This window comes from Engystomops pustulosus, chromosome 10, assembly GCF_040894005.1.
Source record: "Engystomops pustulosus chromosome 10, aEngPut4.maternal, whole genome shotgun sequence".
In the NCBI taxonomy this organism is placed as follows: Eukaryota; Metazoa; Chordata; class Amphibia; order Anura; family Leptodactylidae; genus Engystomops; species Engystomops pustulosus.
Window position 1 is genome coordinate 206,100 of NC_092420.1, and position 15,319 is coordinate 221,418.

Genomic DNA, 15,319 nt, shown 5'->3' on the forward strand with positions numbered 1-15,319 from the left:
TGGGGGGCTCCTATACCCCTATAGGGGCCCCACAGGACTGGGCCCCAGTAACCGGTTATTTCTGCTCTATTTAGTTTCACTGGACCCGAGAACCAAGAACTGGAGGAGTTTCTTCCTCATGTCTCCGGGAAAGAGAAAACCAGATTCACAGATGTGAGTAACCACAGTGTGACCCTATAGCCTCTATACTGGACACCGCACAGTGTGACCCTATAGGCACTATACTGGACACTGCGCAGTGTGACCCTATAGCCTCTATACTGGACAGGGCACAGTGTGACCCTATAGCCTCTTTACTGGACACCGCACAGTGTGACCCTATAGCCACTATACTGGACACCGCACAGTGTGACCCTATAGCTACTATACTGGACACTGCGCAGTGTGACCCTATAGCCACTATACTGGACACCGCACAGTGTGACCCTATAGCCACTATACTGGACACTGCACAGTGTGACCCTATAGCCCCTATACTGGACACCGCACAGTGTGACCCTATAGCCACTATACCGGACACTGCACAGTGTGACCCTATAGCCCCTATACTGGACACTGCACAGTGTGACCCTATAGCCACTATACTGGACACCGCACAGTGTGACCCTATAGCCACTATACTGGACACTGCACAGTGTGACCCTATAGCCCCTATACTGGACACCGCACAGTGTGACCCTATAGCCACTATACTGGACACCGCACAGTGTGACCCTATAGCTACTATACTGGACACCGCACAGTGTGACCCTATAGCTACTATACTGGACACCGCACAGTGTGACCCGATAGCCACTATACTGGACAGGGCACAGTGTGACCCTATAGCCTCTATACTGGACACCGCATAGTGTGACCCTATAGGCACTATACTGGACACCGCACAGTGTGACCCTATAGCTACTATACTGGACACCGCACAGTGTGACCCTATAGGCACTATACTGGACACCGCACAGTGCGACCCTATAGGCACTATACTGGACAGGGCACCGTGTGAGCTATAGCTGCTATACTGGACACCGCACAGTGTGACCCTATAGCCACTATACTGGACACCGCACAGTGTGACCCTATAGACACTATACTGGACATGGCACAGTGTGACCCTATAGGCACTATACTGGACACTGCACAGTGTGACCCTGTAGGCACTATACTGGACACTGCACAGTGTGACCCTATAGCCTCTATACTGGACACAGCACAGTGTGACCCTATAGCCTCTACACTGGACACAGCACAGTGTGAGCCTATAGCTGCTATACTGGACACTGCACAGTGTGACCCTATAGCCACTATACTGGACACCGCACAGTGTGACCCTATAGACACTATACTGGACATGGCACAGTGTGACCCTATAGGCACTATACTGGACACTGCACAGTGTGACCCTGTAGGCACTATACTGGACACTGCACAGTGTGACCCTATAGCCTCTATACTGGACACAGCACAGTGTGACCCTATAGCTGCTATACTGGACACTGCACAGTGTGACCCTATAGCTGCTATACTGGACACAGCACAGTGTGACCCTATAGCTGCTATACTGGACACTGCACAGTGTGACCCTATAGCCTCTATACTGGACACCGCAAGGTGTGACCCTATAGCCTCTATACTGGACACTGCACAGTGTGACCCTATAGGCACTATACTGGACACCGCACAGTGTGACCCTATAGCCTCTATACTGGACAGGGCACAGTGTGACCCTATAGCCTCTATACTGGACAGGGCACAGTGTGACCCTATAGCCTCTACACTGGACACTGCGCAGTGTGACCCTATAGGCACTATACTGGACACCGCACAGTGTGACCCTATAGCCACTATACTGGACACCGCACAGTGTGACCCTATAGACACTATACTGGACATGGCACAGTGTGACCCTATAGGCACTATACTGGACACTGCACAGTGTGACCCTATAGCCTCTACACTGGACACAGCACAGTGTGAGCCTATAGCTGCTATACTGGACACTGCACAGTGTGACCCTATAGGCACTATACTGAACACTGCACAGTGTGACCCTATAGCTGCTATACTGGACACTGCACAGTGTGACCCTATAGCCTCTATACTGGACACTGCACAGTGTGACCCTATAGCCTCTATACTGGACATGGCACAGTGTGACCCTATAGCCTCTATACTGGACACGGCACAGTGTGACCCTATAGCCTCTATACTGGACATGGCACAGTGTGACCCTTTAGCTACTATAATGGACACTGCGCAGTGTGACCCTATAGCCACTATACTGGACACCGCACAGTGTGACCCTATAGCCACTATACTGGACACCGCACAGTGTGACCCTATAGACACTATACTGGACATGGCACAGTGTGACCCTATAGGCACTATACTGGACACTGCACAGTGTGACCCTGTAGGCACTATACTGGACACTGCACAGTGTGACCCTATAGCCTCTATACTGGACACAGCACAGTGTGACCCTATAGCTGCTATACTGGACACTGCACAGTGTGACCCTATAGCTGCTATACTGGACACCGCACAGTGTGAGCCTATAGCTGCTATACTGGACAGGGCACAGTGTGACCCTATAGCCTCTATACTGGACACCGCAAGGTGTGACCCTATAGCCTCTATACTGGACATCGCAAGGTGTGACCCTATAGCCTCTATACTGGACACTGCACAGTGTGACCCTATAGGCACTATACTGGACACCGCACAGTGTGACCCTATAGCCTCTATACTGGACAGGGCACAGTGTGACCCTATAGCCTCTATACTGGACAGGGCACAGTGTGACCCTATAGCCTCTACACTGGACACAGCACAGTGTGACCCTATAGCCACTATACTGGACACCGCTCAGTGTGACCCTATAGCCTCTATACTGGACACCGCACAGTGTGACCTTATAGCTATTATACTGGACACCGCACAGTGTGACCCTATAGGCACTATACTGGACACTGCACAGTGTGACCCTATAGGCACTATACTGGACACCGCACAGTGTGACCCTATAGGCACTATACTGGACACTGCACAGTGTGACCCTATAGCCACTATACTGGACACCGCACAGTGTGACCCTATAGCCTCTATACCGGACACCGCACAGTGTGACCCTATAGCCTCTATACCGGACACCGCACAGTGTGACCCTATAGCCTCTATACTGGACACTGCGCAGTGTGACCCTATAGCCACTATACGTGGTTTATACTTCCCTGTGCATGTGTCCTGCAGGAGTCTCACAATTCTTTCCTCACAGTTCGAGGGGAAGACGTCTTTCGGGATGTCGGTCTTTAACCTGAGTAACGCCATCATGGGCAGCGGCATCCTGGGACTGGCATACGCCATGGCGAACACCGGCGTCCTGCTCTTCCTGTAAGTGCCCCCTACTGCAGCCGTGTGTTTGTTACAATGTGTCAGCCCAGGTTCAGCCCCAGAGGTAGGTCATGTGAGAGGTTCCATTCACTGACTGTGAGCTCTACAGCACAGGGCGGGGATTATAGAGCCCCTATAGATAAGGGGTCCACTCCATAGTAGAGGAGTCCTGGCTGGACGCATGTGTACCCCCCCCCATGTCACATGACCCCCCCCCCCCCCATGTCACATGACATCACAGCTCCTCAGGTATGAGCCTGGGCTCCGGGCACTGATAGGTTAATTACCCTGGATCTCACCCCCCCTCCCCCCTGGCACCCAGATCCTTAATGTAGGGGCAGCGTGTTCTCCGATCCCGTGGGAACAGACGTCTGAATTCTGGGCACACAGGGGCGAGGAGGGTGCCAGGTGCCAGAATAACTGTAAGATAAGACCGAGGTCATGTCATCCCCATGATAAAGTCTATGTAAGGATGTGTAGGGGTTCAGCGTGAGGTCATTCAGCCGGATTGGGGGTCACTGATGGTGTGTGCCTGATGCAGGAAGGGAGAGCGTGAGGTTATATGTAGGATGACAAAGTTGCCTGATGGTGTTCTACTGCGCGACTTGTAGGATTATTTTACGCTACTGTGCTGATGGTGCAGTGCTGGGTTTACTGATGATATACAAAAGCTAAGGTTGTCTGCAGGTGCACATTTACTATTCTATATAAAAGCTCAGGTTGTATGAAGGTGCACGTTTACTATTCTATATGATAGCTGAGGTTGTATGACAGCGCAGTGCTGGGCTGGCTGATGCTATATAAAAGCTAAGGTTGTATGATGGTGCACGTTTACTATTCTGTATGATAGTAGAGGTTGTATGACGGCGCAGTGCTGGGCTGGCTGATGCTATATAAAAGCTAAGGTTGTATGATGATGCACGTTTACTATTCTGTATGATAGCAGAGGTTGTATGATGGCGCAGTGCTGGGCTGGCTGATGCTATATAAAAGCTAAGGTTGTATGATGGTGCACGTTTACTATTCTGTATGATAGCAGAGGTTGTATGATGGCGCAGTGCTGGGCTGGCTGATGCTATATAAAGCTAAGGTTGTATGATGGTGCACGTTTACTATTCTGTATGATAGCAGAGGTTGTATGATGGCGCAGTGCTGGGCTGGCTGATGCTATATAAAGCTAAGGTTGTATGATGGTACAAGTTTACTATTCTGTATGATAGCAGAGGTTGTATGACGGCGCAGTGCTGGGCTGGCTGATGCTATATAAAAGCTAAGGTTGTATGATGGTGCACGTTTACTATTCTGTATGATAGCAGAGGTTGTATGACGGCGCAGTGCTGGGCTGGCTGATGCTATATAAAAGCTAAGGTTGTATGATGGTGCACGTTTACTATTCTGTATGATAGCAGAGGTTGTATGACGGCGCTGTGCTGGGCTGGCTGATGCTATATAAAAGCTAAGGTTGTATGATGGTGCACGTTTACTATTCTCTATGATTGCAGAGGTTGTATGACGGCGCAGTGCTGGGCTGGCTGATGCTATATAAAAGCTAAGGTTGTATGATGGTGCACGTTTACTATTCTGTATGATAGCAGAGGTTGTATGACGGCGCAGTGCTGGGCTGGCTGATGCTATATAAAAGCTAAGGTTGTATGATGGTGCACGTTTACTATTCTGTATGATAGCAGAGGTTGTATGATGGCGCAGTGCTGGGCTGGCTGATGCTATATAAAAGCTTAGGTTGTATGATGGTGCACGTTTACTATTCTGTATGATAGCAGAGGTTGTATGACGGCGCAGTGCTGGGCTGGCTGATGCTATATAAAGCTAAGGTTGTATGATGGTGCACGTTTACTATTCTGTATGATAGCAGAGGTTGTATGACGGTGCAGTGCTGGGCTGGCTGATGCTATATAAAAGCTAAGGTTGTATGATGGTGCACGTTTACTATTCTGTATGATAGCAGAGGTTGTATGACAGCGCAGTGCTGGGCTGGCTGATGCTATATAAAGCTCAGGTTGTATGATGGTGCACGTTTACTATTCTGTATGATAGCAGAAGTTGTATGACGGCGCAGTGCTGGGCTGGCTGATGCTATATAAAAGCTAAGGTTGTATGATGGTGCACATTTACTATTCTATATGATAGCAGAGGTTGTATGATGGCGCAGTGCTGGGCTGGCTGATGCTATATAAAGCTAAGGTTGTATGATGGTGCACGTTTACTATTCTGTATGATAGCAGAGGTTGTATGACGGTGCAGTGCTGGGCTGGCTGATGCTATATAAAAGCTAAGGTTGTATGATGGTGCACGTTTACTATTCTGTATGATAGCAGAGGTTGTATGACAGCGCAGTGCTGGGCTGGCTGATGCTATATAAAAGCTAAGGTTGTATGATGGTGCACGTTTACTATTCTGTATGATAGCAGAGGTTGTATGATGGCGCAGTGCTGGGCTGGCTGATGCTATATAAAAGATTAGGTTGTATGATGGTGCACGTTTACTATTCTGTATGATAGCAGAGGTTGTATGACGGCGCAGTGCTGGGCTGGCTGATGCTATATAAAGCTAAGGTTGTATGATGGTGCACGTTTACTATTCTGTATGATAGCAGAGGTTGTATGACGGTGCAGTGCTGGGCTGGCTGATGCTATATAAAAGCTAAGGTTGTATGATGGTGCACGTTTACTATTCTGTATGATAGCAGAGGTTGTATGACAGCGCAGTGCTGGGCTGGCTGATGCTATATAAAGCTCAGGTTGTATGATGGTGCACGTTTACTATTCTGTATGATAGCAGAGGTTGTATGACGGCGCAGTGCTGGGATGGCTGATGCTATATAAAGCTCAGGTTGTATGATGGTGCACGTTTACTATTCTGTATGATAGCAGAGGTTGTATGACGGCGCAGTGCTGGGTTGGCTGATGCTATATAAAGCTAAGGTTGTATGATGGTGCACGTTTACTATTCTGTATGATAGCAGAGGTTGTATGACGGCGCAGTGCTGGGCTGGCTGATGCTATATAAAGCTCAGGTTGTATGACGGTGCACGTTTACTATTCTGTATGATAGTAGAGGTTGTATGACGGCGCAGTGCTGGGCTGGCTGATGCTATATAAAAGCTAAGGTTGTATGATGGTGCACGTTTACTATTCTGTATGATAGCAGAGGTTGTATGACGGCACAGTGCTGGGTTGGCTGATGCTATATAAAGCTAAGGTTGTATGATGGTGCACATTTACTATTCTGTATGATAGCAGAGGTTGTATGACGGCGCAGTGCTGGGCTGGCTGATGCTATATAAAGCTAAGGTTGTCTGCAGGTGCAGTGTGGTTAGTTATCACTGTGTGAGAGATAAAGTTGCCTGATGGTGCAGGGTTGTCTGTGCTATGGGCGGCGGTGTAAGTTTGGGGACCCCAGAGGTAGGTGAGCAGCATGCAGGAGAAGGCCTTGTGTGACACCTGCTGGGTGCTTGATGCAGCTTCTGTGGGGTGTGGAGGGTGCAGCTGCAGGTTCCCACGGCTCAGGGACAGACACTCGCACTGAGCTGCAGAGCGTTCCTCCCACTGATCCCTCATTTCACTGACTGCAAGCAGAGATCCTACGCTGTGATGTTCATATTCCCTGATCTTGCAGGTTCCTGCTGACGGCTGTGGCGCTGCTGTCCACATACTCCATCCACCTGCTGCTCAAGTCCTCCGGGGTCGTAGGTGAGTGGGTGCTGTGGGTGCTGCAGGTGCTCTGGGTGCTGCGGAAGCTGTTGGTGGTGCTGGTGCTGTGGATGCTGCGGCTGCTGCGGGTGCTCTGGGTGCTGCGGGTGCTCTGGGTGCTGTGGTTGCTGCGGGTGCTGTGGTTGCTGCGGGTGCTGTGGTTGCTGCGGGTGCTCTGGGTGCTGCGAGTGCTCTGGGTGCTACGGGTGCTCTGGGTGCTGCGGAAGCTGTTGGTGGTGCTGGTGCTGCGGGTGCTGCGGTTGCTCTGGGTGCTGCGGTTGCTCTGGGTGCTGCGGGTGCTCTGGGTGCTGCGGGTGCTGCGGGTGCTCTGGGTGCTGTGGGTGCTGCTGCTGCTGTGGAAGCTGTTGGTGGTGCTGGTGCTGTGGATGCTGCGGCTGCTCTGGGTGCTGCGGCTGCTCTGGGTGCTGCGGCTGCTCTGGGTGCTGCGGCTGCTCTGGGTGCTGCGGCTGCTCTGGGTGCTGCGGCTGCTGTGGGAGCTGTTGGTGGTGCTGGTGCTGTGGTTGCTGCGGGTGCTGTGGGTGCTGCGGCTGCTGCGGAAGCTGTTGGTGGTGCTGGTGCTGTGGTTGCTGCGGGTGCTGTGGGTGCTGCGGCTGCTGCGGAAGCTGTTGGTGCTGCTGGTGCTCTGGGTGCTGCGGGTGCTCTGGGTGCTGCGGATGCTCTGGGTGCTGCGGATGCTCTGGGTGCTGTGGGTGCTCTGGGTGCTGTGGGTGCTGCGGCTGCTGCGGAAGCTTTTGGTGGTGCTGTGGTTGCTATGGTTGCTGTGGGTGCTGCGGGTGCTCTGGGTGCTGCGGATGCTGTGGGTGCTGCGGCTGCTGCGGAAGCTGTTGGTGGTGCTGGTGCTCTGGTTGCTGCGGATGCTCTGGGTGCTGCGGATGCTCTGGGTGCTGCGGATGCTCTGGGTGCTGCGGATGCTCTGGGTGCTGCGGATGCTCTGGGTGCTGTGGGTGCTCTGGGTGCTGGTCTGTGCGGCCGCTCATGCGCTGCGCTGTGTGTTGCAGGGATACGCGCCTATGAGCAGCTCGGGTACAAAGCCTTCGGGACCCCGGGAAAGATGGCGGCCGCCATAGCGATAACACTGCAGAACATCGGAGGTAAGTACCGGACACCTACCCCAGCGCCCAATCACCCCTCCCCCACTCACACTCACCCTCTGTCACCCGCAGCCATGTCCAGCTACCTGTACATCGTCAAATCCGAGCTGCCCCTCGTCATCCAGACATTCCTCAACCTCCCGGAGAAGAGCACGTGAGTCACTACTGCTCGCTGTTATCAGCCACTGCACCCCGGGGGGGGGGGGGGATACCATCTACTGCTCCCTATTATCAGCCACTGCACCCCGGGGGGGGGGGGGATACCATCTACTGCTCTCTGTTATCAGCCATTACATCCCGGGGAGAGGAGACTGTACAGGGGGGGATACAATCTATTACTCTCTGTTATCAGCCATTACATCCCGGGGAGAGGAGACTGTACAGGGGGGGATACAATCTATTACTCTCTGTTATCAGCCATTACATCCCGGGGAGAGGAGACTGTACAGGGGGGATACAATCTATTACTCTCTGTTATCAGCCATTACATCCCGGGGAGAGGAGACTGTACAGGGGGGATACAATCTATTACTCTCTGTTATCAGCCATTACATCCCGGGGAGAGGAGACTGTACAGGGGGGATACAATCTATTACTCTCTGTTATCAGCCATTACATCCCGGGGAGAGGAGACTGTACAGGGGGGGGGATACAATCTATTACTCTCTGTTATCAGCCATTACACCCCGGGGAGAGGAGACTGTACAGGGGGATACAATCTATTACTCTCTGTTATCAGCCATTACACCCCGGGGAGAGGAGACTGTACAGGGGGGATACAATCTATTACTCTCTGTTATCAGCCATTACACCCCGGGGAGAGGAGACTGTACAGGGGGGGATACAATCTATTACTCTCTGTTATCAGCCATTACATCCCGGGGAGAGGAGACTGTACAGGGGGGGATACAATCTATTACTCTCTGTTATCAGCCATTACATCCCGGGGAGAGGAGACTGTACAGGGGGGATACAATCTATTACTCTCTGTTATCAGCCATTACATCCCGGGGAGAGGAGACTGTACAGGGGGGATACAATCTATTACTCTCTGTTATCAGCCATTACACCCCGGGGGGAGGAGACTGTACAGGGGTGATACAATCTATTACTCTCTGTTATCAGCCATTACACCCCGGGGGGGAGGAGACTGTACAGGGGGGGGGGGGTTGCAATCTATCACCCTGACCACACCACCTCCTAAAAATAACTAAGTGTCTGCACGTCCCCCTGTACGGCCAATGACGGATGGAACCTGCTCCTCTCCTGCACATCCCCCATATCTTCCAGTCTATGCGCACTGTAGAGGTGTTGTTACATTGTATCTGTTGAGATGACCCTATATAGATCTGTTTGTTAGTCTTAACACTTACCGTGATACAATGTAACAATCTGATCATGTATCACCTCCACATATACATGTACCTGGTCTATTACTTGGGTCGGTTTGTTACAATATATCTCTATAGGCACCCTGGTTACAGTACAGTCGCTGCAAGTCAGCCGGGGGTTACATTGTGTAGGGTCATACGTTGTATCAGTCTGGGGGTTACATTGTGTAGGGTCATACGTTGTATCAGTCTGGGGGTTACATTGTGTAGGGTCACACGTTGTATCAGTCTGGGTGTTACATTGTGTGGGGTCATACGTTGTATCAGTCTGGGGGTTACATTGTGTAGGGTCATACGTTGTATCAGTCTGGGTGTTACATTGTGTGGGGTCATACGTTGTATCAGTCTGGGGGTTACATTGTGTAGGGTCATACGTTGTATCAGTCTGGGTGTTACATTGTGTAGGGTCATACGTTGTATCAGTCTGGGGGTCACATTGTGTAGGGTCATACGTTGTATCAGTCTGGGGGTTACATTGTGTGGGGTCATACGTTGTATCAGTCTGGGGGTTACATTGTGTAGGGTCATACGTTGTATCAGTCTGGGTGTTACATTGTGTAGGGTCATACGTTGTATCAGTCTGGGGGTTACATTGTGTAGGGTCATACGTTGTATCGGTCTGGGGTTACATTGTGTAGGGTCATACGTTGTATCAGTCTGGGGGTTACATTGTGTAGGGTCATACGTTGTATCAGTCTGGGGGTTACATTGTGTAGGGTCATACGTTGTATCAGTCTGGGGGTTACATTGTGTAGGGTCATACGTTGTATCAGTCTGGGGGTTACATTGTGTAGGGTCATACGTTGTATCAATCTGGGGGTTACATTGTGTAGGGTCACACGTTGTATCAGTCTGGGGGTTACATTGTGTAGGGTCACACGTTGTATCAGTCTGGGGGTCACATTGTGTGGGGTCACACGTTGTATCAGTCTGGGGGTCACATTGTGTGGGGTCACACGTTGTATCAGTCTGGGTGTTACATTGTGTGGGGTCATACGTTGTATCAGTCTGGGGGTTACATTGTGTGGGGTCATACGTTGTATCAGTCTGGGTGTTACATTGTGTAGGGTCATACGTTGTATCAGTCTGGGGGTTACATTGTGTGGGGTCATACGTTGTATCAGTCTGGGGGTTACATTGTGTAGGGTCATACGTTGTATCAGTCTGGGGGTTACATTGTGTAGGGTCATACGTTGTATCAGTCTGGGGGTTACATTGTGTAGGGTCACACGTTGTATCAGTCTGGGTGTTATATTGTGTAGGGTCATACGTTGTATCAGTCTGGGGGTTACATTGTGTGGGGTCATACGTTGTATCAGTCTGGGTGTTACATTGTGTAGGGTCATACGTTGTATCAGTCTGGGGGTTACATTGTGTGGGGTCATACGTTGTATCAGTCTGGGTGTTACATTGTGTAGGGTCATACGTTGTATCAGTCTGGGGGTTACATTGTGTGGGGTCATACGTTGTATCAGTCTGGGGGTTACATTGTGTGGGGTCATACGTTGTATCAGTCTGGGGGTTACATTGTGTGGGGTCATACGTTGTATCAGTCTGGGGGTTACATTGTGTAGGGTCATACGTTGTATCGGTCTGGGGTTACATTGTGTAGGGTCATACGTTGTATCAGTCTGGGGGTTACATTGTGTAGGGTCATACGTTGTATCAGTCTGGGGGTTACATTGTGTGGGGTCATACGTTGTATCAGTCTGGGTGTTATATTGTGTAGGGTCATACGTTGTATCAGTCTGGGGGTTACATTGTGTGGGGTCATACGTTGTATCAGTCTGGGTGTTACATTGTGTAGGGTCATACGTTGTATCAGTCTGGGGGTTACATTGTGTGGGGTCATACGTTGTATCAGTCTGGGTGTTACATTGTGTAGGGTCATACGTTGTATCAGTCTGGGGGTTACATTGTGTGGGGTCATACGTTGTATCAGTCTGGGGGTTACATTGTGTAGGGTCATACGTTGTATCAGTCTGGGTGTTACATTGTGTAGGGTCATACGTTGTATCAGTCTGGGGGTTACATTGTGTAGGGTCATACGTTGTATCGGTCTGGGGTTACATTGTGTAGGGTCATACGTTGTATCAGTCTGGGGGTTACATTGTGTAGGGTCATACGTTGTATCAGTCTGGGGGTTACATTGTGTAGGGTCATACGTTGTATCAGTCTGGGGGTTACATTGTGTAGGGTCATACGTTGTATCAATCTGGGGGTTACATTGTGTAGGGTCACACGTTGTATCAGTCTGGGGGTTACATTGTGTAGGGTCACACGTTGTATCAGTCTGGGGGTCACATTGTGTGGGGTCACACGTTGTATCAGTCTGGGGGTCACATTGTGTGGGGTCACACGTTGTATCAGTCTGGGTGTTACATTGTGTGGGGTCATACGTTGTATCAGTCTGGGGGTTACATTGTGTGGGGTCATACGTTGTATCAGTCTGGGTGTTACATTGTGTAGGGTCATACGTTGTATCAGTCTGGGGGTTACATTGTGTGGGGTCATACGTTGTATCAGTCTGGGGGTTACATTGTGTAGGGTCATACGTTGTATCAGTCTGGGGGTTACATTGTGTAGGGTCACACGTTGTATCAGTCTGGGTGTTATATTGTGTAGGGTCATACGTTGTATCAGTCTGGGGGTTACATTGTGTAGGGTCATACGTTGTATCAGTCTGGGGGTTACATTGTGTGGGGTCATACGTTGTATCAGTCTGGGTGTTACATTGTGTAGGGTCATACGTTGTATCAGTCTGGGGGTTACATTGTGTGGGGTCATACGTTGTATCAGTCTGGGGGTTACATTGTGTGGGGTCATACGTTGTATCAGTCTGGGGGTTACATTGTGTGGGGTCATACGTTGTATCAGTCTGGGGGTTACATTGTGTGGGGTCATACGTTGTATCAGTCTGGGGGTTACATTGTGTGGGGTCATACGTTGTATCAGTCTGGGGGTTACATTGTGTAGGGTCATACGTTGTATCAGTCTGGGGGTCACATTGTGTGGGGTCATACGTTGTATCAGTCTGGGGGTTACATTGTGTAGGGTCATACGTTGTATCAGTCTGGGGGTTACATTGTGTAGGGTCATACGTTGTATCAGTCTGGGGGTTACATTGTGTAGGGTCACACGTTGTATCAGTCTGGGTGTTACATTGTGTAGGGTCATACGTTGTATCAGTCTGGGGGTTACATTGTGTAGGGTCACACGTTGTATCAGTCTGGGGGTTACATTGTGTAGGGTCATACGTTGTATCAGTCTGGGTGTTACATTGTGTAGGGTCATACGTTGTATCAGTCTGGGGGTTACATTGTGTAGGGTCATACGTTGTATCAGTCTGGGGGTTACATTGTGTGGGGTCACACGTTGTATCAGTCTGGGGTTTACATTGTGTGGGGTCATACGTTGTATCAGTCTGGGGGTCACATTGTGTGGGGTCACACGTTGTATCAGTCTGGGGGTCACATTGTGTGGGGTCATACGTTGTATCAGTCTGGGTGTTACATTGTGTGGGGTCATACGTTGTATCAGTCTGGGGGTTACATTGTGTGGGGTCATACGTTGTATCAGTCTGGGGGTCACATTGTGTGGGGTCACACGTTGTATCAGTCTGGGGGTTACATTGTGTGGGGTCATACGTTGTATCAGTCTGGGGGTTACATTGTGTAGGGTCATACGTTGTATCAGTCTGGGGGTTACATTGTGTAGGGTCATACGTTGTATCAGTCTGGGGGTTACATTGTGTAGGGTCATACGTTGTATCAGTCTGGGGGTTACATTGTGTAGGGTCATACGTTGTATCAATCTGGGGGTTACATTGTGTAGGGTCACACGTTGTATCAGTCTGGGGGTTACATTGTGTAGGGTCACACGTTGTATCAGTCTGGGGGTCACATTGTGTGGGGTCACACGTTGTATCAGTCTGGGGGTCACATTGTGTGGGGTCACACGTTGTATCAGTCTGGGTGTTATATTGTGTAGGGTCACACGTTGTATCAGTCTGGGTGTTACATTGTGTGGGGTCATACGTTGTATCAGTCTGGGGGTTACATTGTGTAGGGTCATACGTTGTATCAGTCTGGGTGTTACATTGTGTGGGGTCATACGTTGTATCAGTCTGGGTGTTACATTGTGTGGGGTCATACGTTGTATCAGTCTGGGTGTTACATTGTGTGGGGTCATACGTTGTATCAGTCTGGGGGTTACATTGTGTGGGGTCATACGTTGTATCAGTCTGGGGGTTACATTGTGTGGGGTCATACGTTGTATCAGTCTGGGGGTTACATTGTGTAGGGTCATACGTTGTATCAGTCTGGGGGTTACATTGTGTGGGGTCATACGTTGTATCAGTCTGGGGGTTACATTGTGTGGGGTCATACGTTGTATCAGTCTGGGGGTTACATTGTGTGGGGTCATACGTTGTATCAGTCTGGGGGTTACATTGTGTAGGGTCATACGTTGTATCAGTCTGGGGGTTACATTGTGTAGGGTCATGCGTTGTATCAGTCTGGGGGTTACATTGTGTAGGGTCACACGTTGTATCAGTCTGGGGTTACATTGTGTGGGGTCATACGTTGTATCAGTCTGGGTGTTACATTGTGTGGGGTCACACGTTGTATCAGTCTGGGTGTTACATTGTGTGGGGTCATACGTTGTGTCAGTCTGGGGGTTACATTGTGTGGGGTCATACGTTGTATCAGTCTGGGGGTTACATTGTGTAGGGTCATACGTTGTATCAGTCTGGGTGTTACATTGTGTAGGGTCATACGTTGTATCAGTCTGGGTGTTACATTGTGTAGGGTCATACGTTGTATCAGTCTGGGGGTTACATTGTGTGGGGTCACACGTTGTATCAGTCTGGGGGTTACATTGTGTGGGGTCATACGTTGTATCAGTCTGGGGGTCACATTGTGTGGGGTCACACGTTGTATCAGTCTGGGGGTCACACGTTGTATCAGTCTGGGGGTTACATTGTGTAGGGTCATACGTTGTATCAGTCTGGGGGTCACACGTTGTATCAGTCTGGGGGTTACATTGTGTGGGGTCACACGTTGTATCAGTCTGGGGGTCACATTGTGTGGGGTCACACGTTGTATCAGTCTGGGGGTCACATTGTGTGGGGTCATACGTTCTATCAGTCTGGGGGTTACATTGTGTAGGGTCATACGTTGTATCAGTCTGGGTGTTACATTGTGTGGGGTCATACGTTGTATCAGTCTGGGGGTTACATTGTGTGGGGTCATACGTTGTATCAGTCTGGGGGTCACATTGTGTGGGGTCATACGTTGTATCAGTCTGGGTGTTACATTGTGTAGGGTCATACGTTGTATCAGTCTGGGGGTTACATTGTGTGGGGTCATACGTTGTATCAGTCTGGGGGTTACATTGTGTAGGGTCATACGTTGTATCAGTCTGGGGGTTACATTGTGTAGGGTCACACGTTGTATCAGTCTGGGGGTTACATTGTGTAGGGTCATACGTTGTATCAGTCTGGGGGTTACATTGTGTGGGGTCACACGTTGTATCAGTCTGGGGGTTACATTGTGTGGGGTCATACGTTGTATCAGTCTGGGGGTTACATTGTGTGGGGTCATACGTTGTATCAGTCTGGGGGTTACATTGTGTAGGGTCATACGTTGTATCAGTCTGGGGGTTACATTGTGTGGGGTCATACGTTGTATCAGTCTGGGTGTTACATTGTGTGGGGTCA

At 50.1% G+C, this 15,319-nt stretch overlaps 1 protein-coding gene across 4 annotated transcripts in view; it reads left to right on the top strand.

Annotated features, from left to right (window-relative positions):
* The window catches only part of LOC140103705 (sodium-coupled neutral amino acid transporter 3-like), a 105,278-nt gene that overhangs the window by 63,691 nt on the left and 26,268 nt on the right, over nucleotides 1-15,319 (top strand). For all 4 annotated transcript variants that reach the window (XR_011850164.1, XM_072126900.1, XM_072126898.1 and 1 more), the window contains 5 exons: nucleotides 75-153; nucleotides 3,272-3,387; nucleotides 7,024-7,097; nucleotides 8,117-8,209; nucleotides 8,282-8,363. Coding sequence is in view for 3 of the 4 variants with exons in the window: in XM_072126900.1 (XP_071983001.1) it covers nucleotides 75-153; nucleotides 3,272-3,387; nucleotides 7,024-7,097; nucleotides 8,117-8,209; nucleotides 8,282-8,363 (444 nt within the window). In the remaining variant the exon portion in view is untranslated. The remainder of the gene's footprint in view (nucleotides 1-74; nucleotides 154-3,271; nucleotides 3,388-7,023; nucleotides 7,098-8,116; nucleotides 8,210-8,281; nucleotides 8,364-15,319) is intronic.